Genomic DNA, 23,960 nt, shown 5'->3' on the forward strand with positions numbered 1-23,960 from the left:
AGTCGACCCGTTTTACCAGCGACGAATAGCCGACGGCCCCGAAAGCGAAAAACTTTTTCACCCGATTTTCCCGATTCCTTCGCAGATCCTCCCGCAGCTTCTGTCGCGGTTGCGATTCAATTACGTTTCGACTCCGACCAGATATCTGCTCGTTTTGCCTTCTTAATTCTACAGAGAGGGAGACAGAGATTGGAGTGGTCGGAAGAGGGAGAGAGGAGGAGGAAACAGAGGTCCGCGAGAGACAAAAGCTCCGGAAGAATCGACGGAAATTTAAATATACTGGTGAATTCAGAATCCGTCGTCGGTGACCCGTGACATCCCCATAGAAAGTTCGCCCCATTTAATGGAAATTCTGAATACGACTCGCCGGCATTATTGAATTGGACACGTGCGCCTGACTCTTGTAATACATTTCACTTGTTCATATAATTACGCCGGCGAGTATTGCCAGCGTTCTCATTCAAGCAGAAATAGAATCACGACGCTCTGTTTCCGGCCAGTTACTCGCCAGATATCCATCCCAGATATTGCCACTGAAAGGTTAATACGAATCGGTGATCGCCGATGAGGAAAATTAAAGCTCCTACAATACAATCGGTCATTAAAATCCACGTACATCCGCTTTCGCGAATACTTCGAATACAGATATTCTGCAAAATAATGACTAAAGTTTAAAACGATATAAAGGCTGCGGAAAGCGTAATGATATGACCAATTTATCGAGCAAAATTCTCAACTGTTGACCTTTGATTTTGGAAAGATCATTAGAAAATTTCCGTATTCAAGGAAATTAGAACGAGGAAAGTGTGAAAAAATGTAGAGCACAAGTTTTGCTGTTCCGGAACGAAAATTTCCTCGGCGACACATTTTCTTAGGTCGTAACAACGGGATGAAGGTGACAATGTATGAATGAAGCGACGCGTGAAAACGTAAAATATGTCGGAGCATGTTCGAGGGCTCCGTCGCCTAGCCGGTTTAACAAGACGAAAAGGTTTGTACAATAGGTCCGTTAGGTATAACGACGTCCATTTTCCTCGCCCAAATTGAGCAAACAGGCCCGTCAAGCTTTTCCTCTCGATTTTTCATATCGCGTCCCACCCTTCTCGGCATCCCCCCACCCTACCCTTAACCCCCGAGGCTACGCCTTTCGACCTCTTCTTTATCAGCGCATTCTTGTTCGTTTTGCCATTCATTTCTACAGCACGACATCCCCGGACACGTAGCAAGGGGACAAGGAAGCCGTGGATCAGAACGAAAATTTCATAAACCCGACGGCATAACGCATTGTCAGCACTTTATAAAGTGAACGATGACATTTCACCGAGCGATATTCATCCTAGGCTTCCGTGGAATTCGCCGGTCGTACGAAATGCTGTTCTCCCTGTCGGAGGCAACTCGCGAATCCACTAATTGCTCGGGAAATATTTTCTTTCCCTGCGAGATATTTCCGAGGAATTCAGGCCATTGTTTGTGCCCCTGTTCCAAGTTTCACACTACCACGGATTCGGCGTTCCCTTATTTCCACGGTGCTCCCGTCCGTCCAACGCCATCGTTCCGTTTGACCTCCAATTTATTAGGTCTGTCAAATTAGTCATTCGTGTAACTAATTGCTTTTAATGTGTTACTTACATCAATTATTTTTCCCTCCATGTCGTGCTTTACGAGGTGGATCCAAAAGTTTTAGCCTTTTTCGATCGTTCATGCACAATGCACGAGGTTGATTAATTTTCTTTATTTAAAGTAAATTTCCTTAATGTTGGAAACGGGAATTTTGCGAAAATCGGAGCCTTGCCAATACTTTTTAGAGCCACTGTGTGTTGCAGAGAATAATCTCGAAGCGTCCTTCGTTATCTCGTTTCACAATTTTCTCTCGTGATGTGATCTTACAATAAAAAATTTGGAAATTCATCGAAAATGAAGAATTTCAGCGGGATTGGTGATGAGAGTTTTGCAGAAACTGGAACACCAACGCCTTATTCCCATTTCCCGAAATCGTTCATCCTGTCTAAATCATAGATCCTCTCGGACCGGTGGCTATTGATCCGTGAATGTAGGGTGGATTTAGGTCTACCATAGTGGGTAATTAGTCCACTCGAGCCGTCACCCTCGTGGTTTCGAAGGGCTTAAACGCACAACAGGCTGCTTAAATCTTGCACAGTATTCGCCGCGTTGTCGGATCATCCATCAGTTACTACACATTGGTTCCACCTCTCGAGAAGTTTATATTTAATGTTCGGGTGTCCCGAAGTCACCCTATCATTAGTTACTGACAGTTTCACTGATAGTTCGAAGGGGCCTCGCTGAACTACGACCCCATTCCATCAGCCACTTGCCCCCGCCGTTACGATAAGGTTTGCGCTCTCCACGTTTTCAATACGCCAAACTGTGGTCTTGTTTTTCGGTATTCGGGCTCCATTCAATCGGCTAACTCGGCCGAATGTTGGCAATATCGCGATGCTCCGATCGGTGCTGCACTCGCGCTCCGCGATGCAACTCCTCCTGATTCGCGCATCAATGTGTGCACCTATCGATTGTTTCCCGAAGTCGTTACGTGCTTATTAACGAACCAAGTTCAGAATTTTTGGCACAGTTTGACAAAATTATTTGGCGATTCGTTAAACAAATTCAGAATATGTATGCAAATTCGGAATTTGTAAATTATATTTAATATATACAGTTATGAATGCGATAACAAAATTTCATAATATAAACTGCGGCATTTCATGGATTTGTGGTTCGAAATTATTTTCACAAAATTATGTAGCACGTCCTAACAGGATTCGGCATGGTTCTACTTTGTTGTGATTTACTGAAAATCAAATTTCGTAGTTTATTTGTGTCCTGTTGAAGCTGCTAAGAAATGTTTTGTTCAGTTTGGAAAACCGTGTTTTACAAAAATTATGTTTACCATCTCATTGGATAGAACGGCCCAATGTTACTGGGCCATTTAAAATTTATTTGTAAAAGAACGAATGTATATATTTTTTTAAATAAAGCGGTTATTCCATTTTAAAAGGGTCTAGAAAATTTTAGGCCAGAAAATTCAAGTATAAAGAGCCGACAGACCATTCCGATAGATTTAACGTCAGTCCGAGAGCAACTGCACTCTCACTACTTGTCGGACTATGAACTGCGTCTACCACTTGTTTCACTATGTAAATCTTCGTGCCACGTGTCCGACTACGAATGACCTTCTACAACTTCCCTTGACCACAAACGATCCGCTATTACACGCGAGTACAACTTGCCCTACTGCTTGTCTGCCTTTGAACAGCCCATACCACTTGCCCGACCACGTGCAACACCTTTATTACTTGCCAAATCGCTAACGGTCTATTCGCCACTTGCCTAATCGCCGAACTTGTATATCCTTGTACAAACTTGTGTTTTTGAGGGCTACGCGACGGGCATGACGATCCCCTAGAAGCTAATTATTTTAATGAACGTTCTTAGTGGTTAAACACCCAATAAAATAAACAGAGTTGGCTAAACGTGATAACGAGTAACGTTCCAGGAGTTGGAATTGTTAACATTAAATCTTCGGTAACGATTTGTAGTAAATTACGAAATGAAAAACAACTTTGGTCTCGACAATCCACTTAAACAGCAACAAATGCAGCGACAATACGAGAATTAAAACAGAGAAGCGGGGTGGTGATGGTCGGAAAATTAATTTTGAGTTTTGCGAACTGCCGGCGAACGAACGAGTAATCCGCGGGCATTGATTAACATGCCCGGGCAGGCTAATTAAAAATTACGCGCTGCTTCGCCGGTTGAAGTCGGTTTTTCATTTGGAATTAAACCGGATGCTTCCGACGAGCCTCGAACCGTCGAACACGGGCCGAATTTGAGAATCGAAGGCATTGAAGCAACGGGCGCGCCAGGAGTTTTGCACGCAACTATGGCGCGGGCTGAATGTGCTCGCGTTGATGTAACGCAACGGTTCGTTCGCGAAATCGATGAACGAACATCGAAACGACTCCGGGGCTGGATTAAACCGCGCGTATCTGGCATCCGTTGCAGCTTGCCAAATATTTCTGTCGGCAACGGCCGCGGGAAGACACTGAAATATGACCGATGCAACTGCGCCGTCGGATTGTAAAGTCTGGATTTATCATGGCGAAACAAACGGCCCGGTTACAGGGTTTTACGAGTTCGTTACGTTACCGAATAATTTAGTCGGCGTTTAGCCACCCCTCCTGTCCCTCACGGGGTTACATACCCGGCGAGAATTACTTTCGGAAGTTGAATTGCTATCCTCGTTGCGAATTACCGGCAGAGAATGCCGGGAATGTCCTCGGAATCGACGGAAATGGCAACGCGCTCGTCAAGCACATGCAAAATAGATACAATAATTGCGTTCATACGGGAAAGGGGGCGCGGTTCGCGATAGCACGTGATAGAATTTTATCGAATATCGGCGAGTTTAATGTTTGACGAACAGTACACGTGTAACGAGGAGAAAATGACGGGTGAAAATATCGCATCCTGAATACGTAATCAACAATATTCCTCGTTGCATGGACCCGTTCTGATAGACCTGCTATGTTGTTGCATATGAAATGCTCGATTTTGTAACACCACCACAAAAAAAAACTATTATTCTCATCTCATAGCCTTGAATCTAATCGTCGAAGTTCAATCTTCATTCTTTCATTTGGAAATCGAATTTTATGTTTAATTAGCGTTACACTAATACCTTCATTCCGAAATTTCTTACAAATTTAAACAATAAGAACGATTTTTTGCACTTTTGAAGCTGCTGCAAACTGTTCAACGTTAAATTAGCAATTACATGTTTCTTATGCAAGGATATGAATGTATATGATATAACTACTGAAATATTGAGATGTTTTTATGATCAATTGGGCGTATGAGTTTCTTTCAGATTTGTTATAGTTCAAAAACTCGTCGAATGAACTAAAATGGAGAGTCCATTTAAGAGGCAACGTCTGCTCTTTCATTTTCTAGCGCGTATTAACTCCACTCCGAAGTATATTTATTAAAACATTATGTTGCGACGGAAGAAGTCATTTCGAGAAAGAGGGTTGATGTAGCTGTTCGTTCGTATAATTCGAGGGAACATTTTTCCACGTTTATTCCCGTGGGACAGGCGGTTCCCGACGTTGCGGTAACTCAATATTTCGGCGTAACTTGTATTTTTCAGCAGTCAAAGAGGGTTACCTTCGAATTTTCGAGAGCGAAACGTTGCTTTATTTATTGCTCGCGGAATATTCAAGAGGGTTCGCCGCCGTCCACGAAATTCGCAGGATGTAAAATTTTCGCATCTTCCGCCGTTACACCGGATGTTTTTTTAATTTCTCGCAGGGCTTGATAAATTAATGCGACGTCGTGCAATATTCCGGTCGGCGTTCTCTCTGTGTACACACGAGCGCGCGCGCGCTCGCGCACGCAAACATGTTCGTAATAGTAAACCGGGACGATCGGTCGATGAAATTTACTAGTGTGCATTTTTCAGGGGAAATGCAGCGTGCACCGGGGCCACGCCGGATTGAAAATTCTAGCATGACTTGTTCGGAACAGTTTACCGTATAACCAAATACTCGAAAACCGGCCGAAAGAATCTGTACACATACGACAAACGATCCGTTCTGGTTATTTAACAACATAAAATTGAAGCGAAATATATACATACGTCCGACAGATGTACCAATTCTTCTTCGAATACATTCGGTCGGGTTTTTCCCCGTTTCATCAGCGAGAAAAAAAACCACGATCATTTTTGCGACGCTTAATCATTGTAGTCCGTAGTTTATCCTCGCCAAAATAATTCACAGAATTCTTCGTTTTTGCAGAGTTCTAACAAGGACAAGCGAACGCCACACAGCAATAAAAAACAACAGAAAAGTGTAATTACTTTCTGAATATTATTATTTCTTTTCTATACGTAGTGCTGGTTAGGGCAGCATCGTAGTTAGCAATGCTTAAATAGCAGATTTTTCAAATCTATGCTATTAGCGACCTTAAATCTAGATTTTAGTTTTAGTCAGTTTACTCTGAACCACAATTTTTTTTGAAACTGTACTATTAATCCTGACAGAAATATTTATCAAACATTCCTCTGCAACCGCGACCACAGTTATGACGCTAGATTAATTGTTCTGAATATTAGCCAATCAAATGTTGAAGCAGAGATTAAACGAAAATTCAAAAGATGTATAACGATCAATAAAATCGTAAAGTTAGGAACACTTCGTATAAAACGTAGTTTCTATAAAGTTTCAGTGTCAGTGTTCGATCTCTTCGCGAATCGGTTCAATTTCGTAGCGATATAATATTTGCTGAGCGAACCGACAGACGCAAACAGCGTAACGGTGATTTATTTAATTCGATGCTCTATCAGCGAGCCTGTCGCAAGCAGCAACGGGGATTCTCCCGACAAATTACCAAATCCTCTTATGCATTGAAAGTCAAGCCAGCACCAGAAACGTTTCGATGAAGTCCTTTGACACTTATTGCCGGCGATGCTTTACTAACAGCTCTCTTGCTGCGCCATAGATCTCTGCCTTTCTACAGAGCACAAACTAGGAACACATACTAGAACCTTGCGCACGCTAAGCCCAGAATGTTGTATCGTGTGCTTTGAGATCGAACACCGTGGCAGATCAAGGGATACATTGCGGTGGGGGCAACAAACAGTTGCAGAGAGAGAGAGAGCGCGAGAGAGTGAGAGAGAAAAAGAGACGAAGGGAGGATTAAACGAACAGGGTAAAGAAAACAGAGTGAAGAAGAAAGAGTATTAAGCTAGACGTGGGGAAACAAAGGGTCGCCGCAACATGTGCCGGCTAGGTTATGTATAATTGGAACCACTTGAACAATACTGTAAATATTGATCTTCCCGGGAATTGCTTTACGCGAATGCTGCACTATTTTGCTGGTTGCACTCGGCTCGCAATATCGCGGACTCGCGGTTTCTTTCAGGGTCGTTACAGAGCACAGAAAGATGGAAATAATGGGGAGCGCTCTTTTAACTCGCTACAATAAATACTAGGCTAGAATGCAATTTCTTGCTTGCTTGGAAATAAATTAAAATCTTGATGAAAACGTTCGGCTTAATCGAGGGGGTGGCGAAAATCGGATTATCGGCTTTTGGTCCAGTTTCCCTGTTTAATTGCGTGCATAAATTCTGAAAAAATTGACATGCCGTGCGTCAGATATCGGAATACATGTTAGAGAACGTTTTCTGAATTTTAGATTAAAAATCCTAATTGTGACGAATTAAATGGGCGAAAATTCATTCTGGGAATAATTCCTTAGCGTGTATTTTAGTAACAGCAATTTTTAAAGTAATTAAATGTAAAATATAGATCGAAAGCAGAAAGTCCAAAACTTTAAGATATAAAATTATAACTTTGTATACTTTTTTGTATCCAAGGAAATTTTTCTTGAATTCTATAATTAATACTGCAACGGTTAAACAAATCAAGTAACGCCACCACAAATATTATAAACTTATCTATTCAACAAAAAACACAAGCCTACTTTTGCGAGAAGTTATTTAATAATTCGATTCGCCGATACTACAATAAAAATGAACCTTAATTTGAATAAATGCTATTAAGGAACACGTCAGTCACTTTGTCTGTGTGATACCTACTTCTAATGCTAATGAATGCATGATTAATAGACTGCGAATTTTCATGCATACCAAAAACTTTCTGCATCAATTACGAGTAACAACAGACGAATAGAAATTCCTCCTCTCCTTTAATAATTTTAATAAATTGGCGATAATGCATGGATAATTTCAAATTCTTTCAATCTTTCTACTGCATCAGATTACAGCTACTCATTTGTGTCCTAAACGCATAAAATCCGCAGTCTAATGATTAATGATTTATTCGCAGCTCGTTTCAGTTGTTTGTCCAGACGTAAAAAATGTTGTCCAATGTTTGAGCACTTTAAAAAGTGATTAAATTGCTGTTTTGGAATACTGCCGAGGAGTTTTATAAAAGTCAGCATTTCTCCTTGGTCTGCTCAGTTGACGTCATCCGTCCGACTCGGACGGTAGTCTACGTGTCTGGCCAAGAACGAGCCTATTCTACTTGGCTGACCGGAGGCGGATCCCGTTCTACTTCCTTTCACCTGAAACGATTCCTCCTCCCCATGGCTAACCGGAGGCGGTTCCTATTCTACGTTCGTGACCCACCGCTGTTCATCTTTTAATTATGCGGTCACGTACACATCCTACGCTTTACGAGACGGCGGAAATAGCTTCTGCTACTTTAATTTAATAAAATGATACTGTCTCGTTTATCTTAATGTCTTCTTAATTAATATGCAACGTTTCGCCCGAAATTCGTTGCGTTTTCACCGCAATTTCGTCGGCTTCCCATCGCCATTTATAAATCAATTTGAATAACAACAATGCGCGTGGCATTGTTCGCAGGAACTTTTGTTTCAGGAACCACTAAAAATGACGATACTAGAATCGAAAAGAACTCCTACATGGCTAAATGCCTTTCAAATCGCTTTTCAAATTTCTAGTACAGACCCCCGCAAAAGAGTTGTGGACCGGAATTTAATTAAATCTTCCAACTTCTCAAAAATATCCAGATCATTTTGAAAAAGTGAACGAACATTTAGGCTCCTCATATTTCACAAGAAGACACTGCGTTCGATATAACATTCTAACTGATTGCTAAATTAAATTCAGGGCAGCGAACGCGTTAATTTCCACAGAAGGTATAGACACGAACACTGCAGCTGCAGGAAAAGGGAGCAGGGAAGAAAGGAATTACACAGATAAGAGAAATGGAAGAAAGAAAAGGGGTAGGCAAGGTAGCGCGGAAAAAGATAAATACATATATAGACGGCGGTAGCAGTAATCGAAGGAAAGGGAGAAGAAAAGCCGTAGGACAAAGGGACGAGGAAGGGTAAGGGGCGACAGCGGGGGTGGATAGGGATGTTCAGAATGCACTTGCCGTGACCTCTTCGCTATATCCGGTCACGTGCCGGTGCGTGACTTCCTTTCATCGGCTTACAAAGGGCTGGGAGTACCAGCCGTGCCTGTACACGCTTGTTCCGCGAACCCGTGACATCGACTTCACCTCGCTTCGGCCCGTTATATTGCACCAGCTCGCTGGAGGCTGCTGCTCTCAATCTCGAGCCTATATCGCCCAGCCCCACCGTCAACGGCGATCGATGACCCCATAAACCTGTCCCGTTCCGTTGTCACTTCGGAAGAATATTATATACACCGTGTGTCCACGCTTAAGGGGCTGTTCCAGCCTGAAACGCGACGTTTTAAGCTCGCTTTCAAGCTCTTTCCCGGGGCAAACTGACAGATTCTCTCGAGCCATCTTGTCCGTGCTTTAGGAAAGCACATAGATTTTTATGCAAAGGGAAATTAAAATTGAGCTTGCTATGATCATAGAAACAGTTTCAACCAAGTGGATAAAAGCCACTCCCTGTGCCATGCGAGGTTAATTTTAAAAACACTTTAAAATCGTACTTGGTTGATTTTATGATAGGATCAGCTCCAAATATAACAAAGATTTATCTTTTAAAAAATTCTGATTAGTATATTTCAAAATCGCCGGAGTGAATTTAACCCCACCTGGTTCGTCCAGGTTTAAAAACATATATTTCAATCTGTGCACCTTAAGGGGATAAAAAAAAAGAATATTGTATACACAGTGAGTTTATGATCAAGGGGATGTTTTAACCTCGCATTGAGGTTCTTTGTTCGACAGTGTGGTTCAGAGACACCCTGTATATTGTGATCGTTACCCTGTGTATTCACGAGCACTCAAACGCTCCCCCACGTCACTACGAATATTTTAAATTCAGACCCGTACCCCGCCCTTCGTCACAACCGCGATCGTTTCCGGTCGAGTAACCGATCCTTAGGGGTTCGAGCCAGCGTAACTATAGTTTCGGAATGGCACATCGAACGGTCGTGCAGTGTGTTGGATTCGCTGAAAAATTTCCAAGCTTTTCGAATGTCGAGCACCAGGTTTAATTGAAACAACAACGATCATCTTTTGCAATTTTTTTCCATAGTGTATTCTCTTTAGTCTTCATGGTTAAAGAGTTCAAAATGGTTACAACTACACGGGAGATGTTTGTGATAATAGAAATTTAGAAATGTCCCAATGCTTATAAAGATGTTATGATAATAATAATTACACGAATAAATCATAATATCGCGAATGTACTAAATTCTTGCATCTCGATAGACTTTCGAGTCTATTTACCCGTAAGTAAAGTAAAGTGTGCGATGAACATTCTCGATATGCATGCTTTACGAGCGAAATAGATTACATTGCCGTGTCGGACGCAAACGACGATGACACTTTAATAGACAATACTTCCCACTTGATCACAATCACAGTGGAGCGAATATCGATAACGATGGACCGCAAGAGTTACAAGGTAGATTGAATTTTTCGAGGTCTCCTCGGTGGCAAACTCGATCAAGAAAGGTTAGCATTCGAACGGATGGGTTATAACGAGGTTCTTGGCTTCCAATACGGTCAATGGAACCATAAACCTGTCGTGCTCCATTCTACCGCAGCTTCTCTTCGAGCTTTAGTTATAGGAATATATTATGACTCCCCGGGCGTCGCGCTGGATCGCTGAAATACGATCGATGGCAGTTTAAAGACGACTGTTTGAATATCATCTTTACGGTTTCCCTTATCTTCATGGGCGGCCATAGTTCATGAAGCGGTCGTCCCAGAGGAAATTCCCTTTTAAAAGTGCAACGACACAGGAGGATTCGATCTTTCGTACAGAATTAGAGGAGAAATCGAAGAAGCGGCTCGCGGAGCCAAGAGTCGATTGTAAATAGGGATCTTAGCTCTCATTGGCAATCAACGGAGATTACGCGGACTCGTAATTTCGCAGGACTGCGGGGGAAGGCTTACAGTTAGTTCACCGACAATCGTAATTTAGATCGATGCTCCCGGTGTTATGGAAACCGACGTTCGAGGAATTAATTAGGCTTTCCGAGCGAGAGATGGTTATCCGCCGCTAATTAACTTTCCTACCCGTAAATCTTACGTACCCGTGGAACCTAATGCGCACGAAACTTCCCTATCGCGCGCAGAGCGGAACACGTTTTCTTGCGTTGTTGCCCGAGTAACCTCGTAAACTTTGGTCTTTTCATGCGACCCCGTGTAACCGGGACCAATTACTGAATATTCGATTGCTTCGCCACTCGGTAAAGAGACGATCAACCGAGCATGATAATTAAACGATGGACCTTTACGCGAGACACAAGTTTTCCGGGTCAAGTACAAGTTAAATGATATTGTGTTTATTCCCTTGATTATTTTCGTTAATTGACGATATCACAACAGATCAGTGTTCTGATAATTATCACAGTCTCGTAATAATTATTTACAGTTCAGTAATCCTTGTAATATTTTTAGCCGTTCTTTGCCTGCAATAGAAATATTTCATCTACGAAATATCCTTCGGACATTTACATTTTTTGCATTTTCACTTCGTCTGCATCTTTTATAATTTCTAGCGAATGGTCACATTTTTAACATTTCGTGGGACCTATAAGATGAGTATTTATCTATATTTTTGTATAAAATATAAACCCAGTCAATTAAACCCATTGGCTATAAGTAGAATTCTCAGTTAATGGTCAGACACTTTAATACCCGCGTGCCATTTATTTTTGCAGCAGTATCAAATACCGTCAGCCCATCATTTGATAAACCAAAAATTTTGTTAAATACGATATTAAGTAGGACATTAGCAACTTTCCCCGACTGAAACACGCGATATGGTTGAAACGGAAGATCGCCTAAAACTCGAGGAGTCCGATAAAAATCCAGGTAAAGCAAGACATTGGTCGCGTATGGGAAACCGAACCGATTCGCCGATAATTAAATAATCATCGCCGGTGAGTGGTTTCGGTAGCAGGGACGAGCCTGTGCAGGGTCGGCTGGCGCACGCCGGGAACGATATTTATCGATCGGCGATGTCGTTCTTAATGATAACGCGACAGGAGAGAGGCAGACCTTGGAAATTTGCGAGCAGCGAGCAAGCTTGGGCTCCAGTGAGTGCTGGGCTTAATAAAAGCATGCATAAATATCCGAGAGCTAATACCGGGCCCGCGGCAACCAACCTGGTGGTTGATAATGAGGTCGTTATTTCACGGCGCGCCGTGAACGTGTGCGTGGGTGGGGCCAGCGTTCCCTGCACTATCCCTGCCTATACTTTCCGCTCTTCTTGGTTTTCCAGCTTAAGTCGCGTTAATAACTTATGGGGGCGATGGAGTGCGTCCCGTTCCACGGCTCTCCGCGCCGGCCTTGATATTATTTACCGTCTTCTTGATCTAATTACCGAGCCCTCCGGCTTTTGGTGCACGCGTGTTTCCCGCACGGAGGAACACACAGGCCCACTGTAAACGTACCGACACGCCGCTCCGTCTTCTTGAAAATCGCCTCGAATATTTCGCTGACAAGCAAAGTCTTCGGAAGCAATTTGTAATCTATTAACGGGTCTATCTATACTTTGACGGCTCCGAAACATCGTTTATTCTGCACCCCCCTGCCAGTTTCTCTCTCGAACGTGTAATCCTGGATCATCCTGGGCATTTTTTTATATTGACTTTGCAGACTTAAAACGTTCTTCCAAGTGATTCTCTCGAACGTGGGGATAATTCCGCGACGTTCATCATCCAGCCCTTGACGACATATACAGAGAAATCACTGTAGTTTCAGCCATAGTGGTAGAGAAATTAAAGGAGTCTTTCTTTCTAACGAGTCATTGACCCTTTAGTACATACTTTATTACTGTATGCAAATACATGACTTCAACTACCTTTGGAAATTTCTCTTCGGAAGTAGTTTGTAATCTATTAAGGGATCTATCTACTTTGACGGCTCCGAAGGATCGTTTATTTTGCATCCCCTTGGAAGTTTCTGTTGCAGAAGTGTAATCCTGAAGCGTTACAAAGAAATTTTTTATATTGACTTTGCAGACTTTAAGATAAGACGTCTTTTATACGCTTTATAAAAGTCGATGAAACTTTGAAAGCGTTTCTCCAAAGATAACGTTTGTTAAATCGAGTCTCTCGAACGTCAGTCATCGGAACCACTTAAAACTTGTCCGGATAGTCTCCCAGTGGATCAGAGTTCGAATTAAAACACAAAATCCAATCGCACACGTTTGATCCAGCGTTCGAAAATTCAACAAGAGACAAATATTTACAATGCATTATCCGGCCGAGACTTACGTCCAATTAGAGATCCACGGGGAGATTTGATAAATTCGAGCTTCCCTTTTCACCCGGGAACCCAATTTATGGTAATTACAGGTGCTGTAAAGCACTCCACGAAATTAATTTCTTTTTCACAAACGACTCGGCTCGGCTCGGCTCGGCTCGGCTCGACGACGCGACGCGATGCGCGCAAAAACATTGAACGAACCTGCGTTCTAATTATATCGCGGCCTCCCGCAAAAACATATACCGGTACAGAAAAAGTGAACGGAATCGTACGAAGCATTTGAATTCACTCGTACGTAACAACAGGCACGTCCCGCGCGATTCAAGCATGCGAATTCCACGAGAACCTCCCGCTCCTCGTATTTCCGGTTCTCGTGCGGGTTTCATACGGGATGCGGCCTCACGTGTATGTATCATATTCATCAGTCACGCGAGATTAAGTTACCGGCCGACGTGTAAGTTATTGCAGTATACCTAACAACCGCCTTTCCCCTCCGGACATCAAGAGGCAGGCTATTTTTTAACCCAAACTGCGACTCGTCCGAGTTTTCATTGTACAGCGAAAGAATTCTCTTTCGACTCGCGCGCGTTCCCATCTGTTACAATTTTTCATCTATGCACTCTGTGTCCTATTTGAAGTTTCGCGACTATTTTCCAAACTATAGCTCGCTTCTCGCAATTAACGTAGTCAATTATTCTCGTGGCATTTTTGAACAGTGGGTCACACTATTAAAAATATATTTCTCATCTACGCGACAGATGATGTCTTTCCTAACGTTGCCGATCTTCCATTCCAAATTTAATGCTTTGTAAAGTACTTTATAAGAACAACAAGGGTGCCGCGATGTACACAAATGGCATGTATTCAGGTTATTTTTTCCCAAAGACTTTAAATGCACAGTCGAAAGCGCTAGGAAAAACGCGGCAGGGTTGGAGCCCTTAGTCGAGAAATGTCATGAGCGTCTTCTCTTTCGTGTTCAAGTTGGAACGAAGCATGGACCGGTAAAAGGTTTGTGCTCCGTGTGTGCTCTTATAAAATTCAAAACAAGAGCCGTGCACATCCAGGTTATTTTTGCCGGAAAGGCTTTAAATGTAAAGTCGAATGCGCCAGGAAGAACGCAGCAAGGTCGAAGCCCTTAGTCGCGACGTCCGTGTTTGATTCGATCCTGTTCACCGCCGGTGCGCCCTTTCATCTCACGATAAAAGTGTTACGTTCTTGGCGGGATCGAATGACCCCCGAAGCTATACGTCGAAATTAGTTTCAGGACAATATCCGTGGTGGCCGGGGCCTGCTATAAAGCCGTGTGCGCCGCCACTAGTATTATCGGCGTGTCAGCCTGCGAAGAGTGTCGCCGTTCGATACGCAACTTACGCTATCCCCTAGAGAAGCGAACGGGCTGTCTATTAACATTGTAGCGTGCACGGTGAATTCTCTGCCACCAGAGAGGCCTTTCATCGGGAATAAAAGGGAGCCCCCGCCGTCGGAAGAGAGCAATTTAGGGGCCGTTTATGGCTGATTATTTTACCCTTTGGAGTCCTATCGGCCCAGCCGGGCTCGGCCTCTAGGAAAACGCGAATTTTCATCGACGTTCCTCCGAAGATTATTTTCCAACGATCATGCGGACGTGCGTGGAATGTTGCGAAGTTTATGGTACCCGGCTGGGACGTGACGAGGATCCAGTTTTCATTCTGTGTTGGCAATTTTCTGCGATGCCCATGTTTCCTTTCCTTTTTATTACATTATAATATTAGGTGCAGTAAATGGATGGATTTATTACGCGTTCTCGAGTACGACTTTGATGTATCGAGTCTAAAATTTTTCCGCTTTTTACGGAAGATCTGCGTAAGTATAGCCCTGCTTAGGTTTTTAATATGAATAAGTACATTTTCATAAACTGTGATATAACAAGAAGTCGTTTTTAGTATTCATAATGAAAGAAGCACTTTGAATTTATAAGCACAGCCGTTTTATAATTCGGAAACGTAATAATATAAAAAAGATCGTACGACAAAGGTCGTTAAAAGTTGATTTACAACAATATGTACCATTTTTGTTGTATTAAAAGTACAGGATAAGCACACTAAAAACAATTTATTTAAAAAGCACATGAAAGAGAGCTTAACGTGTTGAGGCAAGTAAAAAGTAGTAATGCTGAATTAGCGTTTCATTGTATTGAAGTACAATGAATTCTTTTTCCGACTACTGAAACCAAAGGACCGCGTAAATTTGAAAAGAATGTGTTTAAAAAGCGTGTAGCTGTGAATGCAATACATCGAATGAAACATTAAGAAGAAATAAGCGTTAAACAAGCACCTTTGTAATTCTATACTTTGAAAAACGAGTTCTCGTTTCTGCATGTCTGACCAGATACAAGCTTACACTACTTATTTCCCAGACGAGAGTTCTTTTTTATCAGTAATTGCACTCGTAATATGCATTCCTTAAAATTAACTATATGTCTCGATAGTACTACTAAACACAGTCTATTAATTACTTATGAGATGAAGTAAATTGCATAGAAAGTAGTGGAGATTATTTTAGAAGAACTAATTCGTACACCTGATCTTTTCCATGTCAAATACATGAATTGCTATAATGGTACACAATCGGTCTGAATACTTTTCTGCATACTTCTCAAGAACAAAAAAGTCCAAGTTTGCACACGAACAGAGTGAGTACAACTAGTTGAGTGTGTTAAAATAAACATTCAAATGCTGGCTGGAACAACGGCAAAGTTTTGCACGAATCCGGCGACGAAGTTCGAAACGGAATTTCATTCGATCGCAACAACGGGATTAATAAAACCGCGACGCTTTGAAATTCTCGGGATTCTTTGATATCGGGAGCACAGAAGGATATGAGATTTCACGGTAACGTTACGGCACAGCATTCCCAATGCGTCCCAGCGTCGGACAATTTGAGAGTAGGAAAATTATCGGCGTGAAAGACGATACAATGGAATCTCATTTTCAGTGGGGCTGAATGGCGAATGGCACACACAAAAAAAAGAGAGAAGGTGTATTAAAGGATACGTATGGTCTTTTGCGACGCATAAAACTGCATAAAGGTAGTCGGACCGTCGTAAAAGGAGCCGAATCCACCGACGTAACGTTTCCAATTCGCCTTGCGCATCGGATCGAAGAATATAGAAGAAGTAAACCCCCTCGTTTTATTCTTTCCGTAACGATGCCGATCGTTCGATCGCGAAAATACTCGAAAATCTCGACGAGAGACCCTGCTCGAAAAAGGATTCCGGTTTCACGGCCAATCACGAGCTCGTCCGTGGATGCCTATGATTCTGAAATAATTCCCCAACACGATTCCCGTGGAAATTTTAGCGGTCCGATCCGCGAATATCCATTGAACGAAATCACTTCTTCGGGTCGTTCAATTCGGTTCGTGGCATCGGCTTCCTCGGTATAGATACCCTAATCCATTAAAATGTACCTGGAAGCCAAGATTCCTCCACTTATCTCGCTTTCACCTCAATGCGTTCAATAATCTGCGGGATTTTCTGTCCTAAACGCTGTCGTTAGGGCCATTTAAACAATAATTTGTTTTAACGTAGAACCCTTTTACTTCGCTTTCCCAAAATTTAAATATCAATATTTCGAACGATAATGGAGTTTAACTTAATAGTTTAGAAATGTCATCGTGTTTGTTACAAGTTGCTCGGCGCCGATTTATTGTATCGGCGTGGGTGACGTCACACGCTGGAACGATAAGGTTATAATTTTCCTGGTTAGAATTATACGTTATCAAGGTATTTTATCAGGAGCAACGGCGAGACATTAATTATGCACGTGGATGATACATCCGGTACAATTGGTTGGTCGCCGGCCAAACGGCAATCGCGGAATCAGCAAACGCAATTTGCCAATAGTTGAACCGACGTTATAGCCCGCCTCGATTTATAATTCACTGTTTTGGCGGGCCGATACCGTGCAAACCGGGTAAAAAATAGTTTCTCCCAGGACGCGAAACGAATTGGGTCGACTCCTATTTGTCGGCGGCGAAAGAACGCCGCGACGAGGGAAAAGGCAATAAGCGTCATCTTGAAGGCTGCTGATGAGACGATGGGAGAGAGCTCAGGAAGCTGTGGAGTTTCCAACTTATTCAGCCAAATAAGACAGCCAATAACCGATCGAAAGTATATTGAACGTTATTAAGGGAAGAAAGTATTCACACAGGAATATCTATTCGATTCCTCCGGTATCCTCGCAGAGCACTCTATTAGGAAAATCGTCCCCTCTCGAAGATAAAATCGTCCAGTCCCGTTCTCGCGTCGAGACCGATAACGATTGAAGCTTCCTCCCTCATGATACCGATGCAATTTATCATGCGACGATGATGAATGAAATTTTTCGGATCGCGCTTGTTATACCCAGCCTCGAGCATTATTAACGTCGATACTAACTTACTTCAACCCTCCAAATGTACGAGATGAAATTCAGCAACTTTTACGTTCTCATATTTCTTCGTTATATTTAAGCACAGAGTGATGAAATTATGCGACTAATGAAAAATTGCTGAATACAGACATCGCGTATCGATTTATCTTCTACGTAGAGTGGTCAACATTTTTCAAACTGACTTTATTTCTTCAAACGGAATCGTATATTGTTTTCGTAATATCATGAAGCAATGAAGTATTAACAATTTTACAAGAATTGATTTAACCGCAAAGTTTCATACACTGTACGCAAAATGTGAATAGAAATTCGACTTCGAAGCGGTCGCGCTCTACGCGTTGAAACTAAAAGTTTCCGCCACCGACTGTAAATGTGAACATCAATTTTCCGTGGGGAAGATAATGTTTAGCAACTTCGTATGTACACGGTAGAATGGATTCTGTTTCTCTCGCTGGGATCGAAACAAATTGTGTTTCACTTGTCTTACCAACAGCTCGGCCCATTCCACTTGTTTGATTAAAGGCAGCTCTTAATCCATTTGTCTGACCTGGCGCGGACCTGGTTCTACTTGTTTAACCAGACACGGGTCGATTTCACTTATTCGACCGAGCAGGTTTTTTGCTTCTGCTGCGGCGGTCAGAATCGAGACTAGACGCGCCGTTGCAACGAAATATAGACTTTATTCTGCTTATTTATTCAAGAACAGTCCTGGGCCCCGTAGTTTGGCTAAGAGCTATGTACATTCCACTTGTCTACTTAAGGAGAGCTAGTCCGTCGAGCTAGGACGGCTCACGTTCCAGTTCTACCGTCGGAAACAATCAGTATTCTCCTGACCAACGACGATCTATGTTAAAACCTCGCAAAACCAAAACCGTTATCGTATAGTTATTCCGTAATTTCTCCTTGTCCGAAATGTGACGGTATCAGGATTTCACATATAATGGACTTTCTATTATAACTTTTCAACCAGTGAATTCCTCGCCTTAAAGCTTCGATTTTTCGCATTTTCTCGTCAAGATGTGCAGGATTAAAAAAGTTCACATTTTCTGGGTTGCCAAGGTGAAGTTTAACCGAAATAAATCTTGTCAATACAACTTGTCGCGATACATCATCAAATACCTTCTACAAAGATAAATAAGCCCTCACTTGGTCGAAGTAAGGAATTTGCGACCCTTTATGCGTGCTTGGAACAAATTTTTCCAGAAATCGGTAGAATCCGCAGTCTACCTGTCGATGCGGCATTAAAGACCGAAAGGAGAAGATTGAAGAATTAATAAGCGAAGGCCGCGAGGACGCAAGTCCCGGTGATTGAGGGCCGTGAGTTTCCGAGTTATCGGACTGGATATGTGTGTTCACTGCCTCGGGGATGGATGTACGTGCCTCGAAGACGCAATGCACGCCCGGAAGTATCCGTTTCCACTGCTCCGTGAAGCGTTCCACGATGCTTCATGCCATCAACGAGCGTGCAACGGTGAATACGAGTTGCGGGTGTGCTGTGCGAGGGTGGTGGTTGGCAGGTTGGCTTCCATCGAAAAGCAGAATCGCTTTACGGCGTCGCGAATTCGCGTATTCGATCATCGTCTCGGAATCGGCGGAACGTCTTATCGCCGCGCCGGCTGCCGCATTCAGGCCGCGAGAGATTTTATTACGGCGATCCTCGTTGCGTCGATGAACGAATTTCCAACAGCGAGCGGGTTCATCCATTGATCGGTATCGGCGAGTGGCTTCTTTAAGCCGAGCACGCGGCCACCAATCCGGATCCGATCCGATCCGATCCGATCCGATCCGATCCGCCAAACTGAAGGGATCCGTGACGAGAAATTGATGTCCCCGTGGTTTTAGATCTGCATCTCGAGAACTTTTTCAATCCTGCCCCTTGTAACTGTCGCTCCGGTAGTATCATATCCTGCTTTATCATTTTAACGCCGCCGAGAGCACGCCGATCAATCACCGTTCAATCGGATCCCCCTGCATCTCCTACTCGTATTCGTCCTGGATCATACTAACCTCTTTTCAACTTTTAACACTTCGTAAGTATGATCGAACCCGCCAAGCATTCACGGTGTCAGTACCCTCTTCTCGATGGAATGGGAGTTTTATGAGCCACCGTTCGGTGTAGATTTCTTCGCGCTCTTCTTCGTTCTCTCCCCCCTTCGGGCTGTAACTAATGTTCTTTTTATTTATACGTGCGTCCGTGAACGTTCAACTCCGGCATCAAGATAGACAACGCGTCAGCCACGAAGTGAAAAGTCTACGATCCACGTTTTGCGAGAGAGAGAAATGTTTAATTGCTTTACGTTACAATAGTTGTAAGAGTTTCCAAGTTTCCTTAACTCCTAAATTTCTCCTTAAATCGTTTTTAAAAAAGTCTCCAAGGGCACCATTTCTTCTTTTTAAGCACGAAGGCAAACTGAAAATTTTATCAAAACCGGTCAACGTTGACACAGATCTAGAAAATTTATTTTTTAAATTTTCAATGTGGGCCGACATAAAAAGGTTTTAAAAACAATTTTTAGTATTTTCTCTGTAGTTCCGACCACAGTCGCAATTATTTCAAAATTTCATTTCCTCGTCACGCAGTCAACCAATTGTTCTAACTTCTGAAAAAAAAATCCGAGTCGTATGGTCGAGTATTAAGAACGTGATGGTCATTTCAAGAGTGTCCGAATGTTATTACGGTTGGCTGTATATTTTCCGGCGACGGGATTCGTTGTACGTGGGGGAAGAAACCGTTTGACGGTGGCTGCCGTCTCGTCGCGTCGGCCCGTAGCCAGACGGTCGAAATTTTCGGTAATTCCGGCGCAGGGGAAACTTGCTGTTTACGCGGAAACTTCGTTGCTCTTCTTCCGTCTGGTGGCTCCGGGAAATTTCGAGGAGCGATTAGAGAGCTCCGTGCCGACGCAAAATCAAGGAGCGAGGATTATTGGAAACGCCCAACTGCGACGGAACCATCGACTACCGTCGAGAGGGGAACGTACGTGCGAGAAATCGTCGACGTGACGGTGTGTGGACGGGTGTGAGTGGATGGGTGCCGATGCCGGTGCTGGTGCCGGTGCTGGTGCTGGTGCTGGTGGGTTTCGCCGCTAGCCAGCGGATACTGACGCTTTGTGGTCAGACCGAGGTGACTAGACGAACGCCAGCTGTCAGTAGTTACGGTTAAACTGCCATCAGACGGGAATATTGTGCCAACATCCATGCATCAGTCGAAAGTTCCGCGAGCGTTAATATTATCGATATTCGACGGAACGCGTTTAGCCGACGGTAGAAACACCGTGAGTTTCCGATTGGCAACACGCCGCGAGCTCGAGCCGCGAATATCGACTATCTTTGATTGCACACGTTCCACTTGTAGGTCCAACACTCGCCTAAAGTGAAATTCTATGTATAGCGGCAATCGAGAAATATTCCAACTATACTCACGTGGTAACGTATACCGATTTTTGGTGCGTCCATTGCTTCGATCATAAATTTCATCTATTGCCTTCGTAAATCAACCGTGCTGTCTTTTATTTCGGGGATACGCGGGTGTTACTGGAACTCTGCACTGTAATACTGATTTCTTGACAACCAGAAATATTCTCACAATATTTTATAGGTGAACGATTAATCGAAGAAATCAATTTATTTCGCCTGAAGATCCACAGTTTCCTAATTAGAAACAAAATTCATATGGGTGAAATACTGATCGAAAGATCGTGCAAGGGTTGAGAATTCGCCTGAAGTATAGATCATGGCGAGCAACAGCACCGGCGACAATTCAAATCTGTTTACTCATCCGGTGCTCCAGCTTCGTTCCGGAGGGCAGAAAGCGGGGCGTATTGTCTTCTACGGGAGCTCGCTCCGAAATTTATTTTCGCGAAAGTTTCCCGGGGCCGGCGGTGCCTTCATTTCGATGCATCCGAAGGAGCGGTATCCGATCTCTCGAGATTTCAAACACAGAGGAAGCACGTAGCTCGGAACGTTTGCCGAAGACTCGAGACGCCGCGCGCTGCGCTGCGCCCTGCCCCGCCCCGCCCCGCCCCGCGCCGCACCGTCTCATCTTTGGATAAACGAACTGAACGCAACCGAGAGCGGGTCTCGAATTCGTCTATTCCGGTCGACCGTGTGTACAGGATTACGTCAAGGGAAAAACCGCACGAGGGATGATCGCGCCGGCTAATCAGCGGAATAGAAACGAATTTTACCATAAGGCATAAAACGAATCGAGAACCGATACCGCGCGCAGAACTTACCTACCTTAAGCCGGTTTGATACTGCTTTTCGCTTCATAATCATTCCACCTTTACCTGGTCGTCGTCGATATTAATTCTTACCGTTCGAACCCGATTTAATCCGATACCGTCGATAACTTAACTTTAAAACACCATTCTTTCAAAGCAATAAATTGTTCCTGAACTATTCTGCATACATGTGCTCATACAATTCTTCACAATGTATTGAGTACGAATTGAATAATTTCGAGAACGCAATGCCTGCGGATCAACGTTCGAATTGTAGGGTAACTTCGAGTGGTCTTCCACAAACGAATACAAAAACTGAAGAGTTTTTTCATTAAAAAGAAGTGTCATTAACGGTGATCTAATTACACGGTAGAACCGCTACTACTCGTGTGATCCTTAGAAACGGTTACAGAAAAGATACTCGAATGATATTTTACCCATTTTCGCTTTGCAATTCGCCAAATTGGGTTTCACTATTCATTTCGTATTTCTGACAAAAATATCATTTTCGATACACTTAGAGAGAAATCAATCATTTTAGGGTACTCGGAAACGTTTTTATTGCTCAGAACTGCTATTGTACTGTAGTCTAAAAATTGAATGAAAGCTCCTTGCAAAACCGATTGAATATTTTTAAATTGAATATTCCATATATTTTTGCTTTTCGTCATCGATAACTACCCCTATTTTGACCGTTGCACTAGATAATCCTCTCCAGAAATCACTCGTACGTATATGCAACACATAATTATTTGCCTAGGTTTAAAAACTAATTTTTCCACTCACATATCCAGTATGCAAACTTTTATTGCGCTCTGAAGAATCCAATAAGATCAAAAGAATATCCGTTACAAAAAATCTCAAGCTATCAGTTTTCATTTCATGAAACAAATTATTTCAATCTCGCCCACATTTCACCATATCGAATCTTCCAGCACATTCGTTTGCACCGACAGCAAACAAAACCTTACTAAAGATAGTATTACAAAACATCAAACAATAAATACTAAAAACTCGCATGAAACCGCTCGCCAACAAATACGGAGAATCAAATCGACGTAAATTCAGAGAAACCTCTAAAGAAAAAAGAGGGCGTACAATTTCCGGGGAAACGTAACCCCGTAATGCAGCCCAACGAGAGAAAAATTGTTGGGTGCACGAACGGCGAGCGGCAGAAAAAAAAAGATTGTATTCGATAATTACTCCGGACGGTCATTAACCAGAACCGGACGTTAAATCGCGACGCGTTATACATTTTAATAATCCGGGGATGCGAACAGCATCCGGAACAGCGAGGCCGAGCGGTGGATCAACGAGGAGCGAATTTTTCATCGGCTCGCAAAATTCCCGTGGCCGCGGACCCGTGATCAGAGCGACGATGTAAAACTGATATAATATTTTGTAAAACCGGGAAAATCGTTGTTCTGCTCCACGCTGTGCACCGCTCCGCTCTGCCCCGCTCCGGCCCGCTCCGAGAGCTTATTTCGGCGCGGTGTGCTCCGTATTTTCTTTCAATTTGCACGCGCCGCTAAGCACGATTCAAATATATATTGCTGTCACGTCTAGTTCCGCGTGAAATCAAAATACGTCGGGCGCAAGAGCCCGGTACGATTTCCCGTGGACGACGTAAACGACGATGACAACGACGGTACGTCGCGTCGCTCGCTCTAAACCCGGCCTGCCGCTTGTCAAACACGTACCCGCCGCGTTTTCTTGTCCCCATTCACCCGCTCCCGACGCCAACCCGAGCGGAAAGTGGTCCCTTTTCGTTTACACTTCTCGTTCACCGCGGATAAATCGATCCCACCACGCGATCCCCGTTTTACCGGTCGCGAACGCCGCCGACGGAATCGCTGTTCAGTTATTATTCCATGTATACCGCGAACAGTTCACACGTTCGCGTTAGTTTTATCCCCTTTACCGCGAAACGCCCAGAAACTCGATCATTCAGAAGAGTAACTACTTTATTTACACATATATTTTTCATCATTTCTTCGTGAAACTTTTACCAACGTGTGTGCGACATTTTCCTGCTTAAAACGAGCCCAAACTCGATACTGTTAGGACTGTATTTACTTGTTTAATTGACGATTTAGTGGAACCTCTATTATCGG

The 23,960-nt window shown here is 43.3% G+C and overlaps 1 protein-coding gene across 18 annotated transcripts in view; it reads left to right on the forward strand.

The window, feature by feature from the left end:
* The window catches only part of Dlg1 (MAGUK family member discs large 1), a 797,939-nt gene that overhangs the window by 486,491 nt on the left and 287,488 nt on the right, over window positions 1-23,960 (forward strand). For 14 of the 18 annotated variants that reach the window (XM_076787382.1, XM_076787375.1, XM_076787389.1 and 11 more), the window contains one exon: window positions 5,817-5,870. The exons of the other annotated variants lie outside the window; for them this stretch is intronic. In XM_076787382.1, the coding sequence (XP_076643497.1) occupies window positions 5,817-5,870 (54 nt within the window). The remainder of the gene's footprint in view (window positions 1-5,816; window positions 5,871-23,960) is intronic. 18 annotated transcript variants of the gene reach the window in all.

Source organism: Halictus rubicundus, chromosome 4, assembly GCF_050948215.1.
Source record: "Halictus rubicundus isolate RS-2024b chromosome 4, iyHalRubi1_principal, whole genome shotgun sequence".
Taxonomy (NCBI): domain Eukaryota; kingdom Metazoa; phylum Arthropoda; class Insecta; order Hymenoptera; family Halictidae; genus Halictus; species Halictus rubicundus.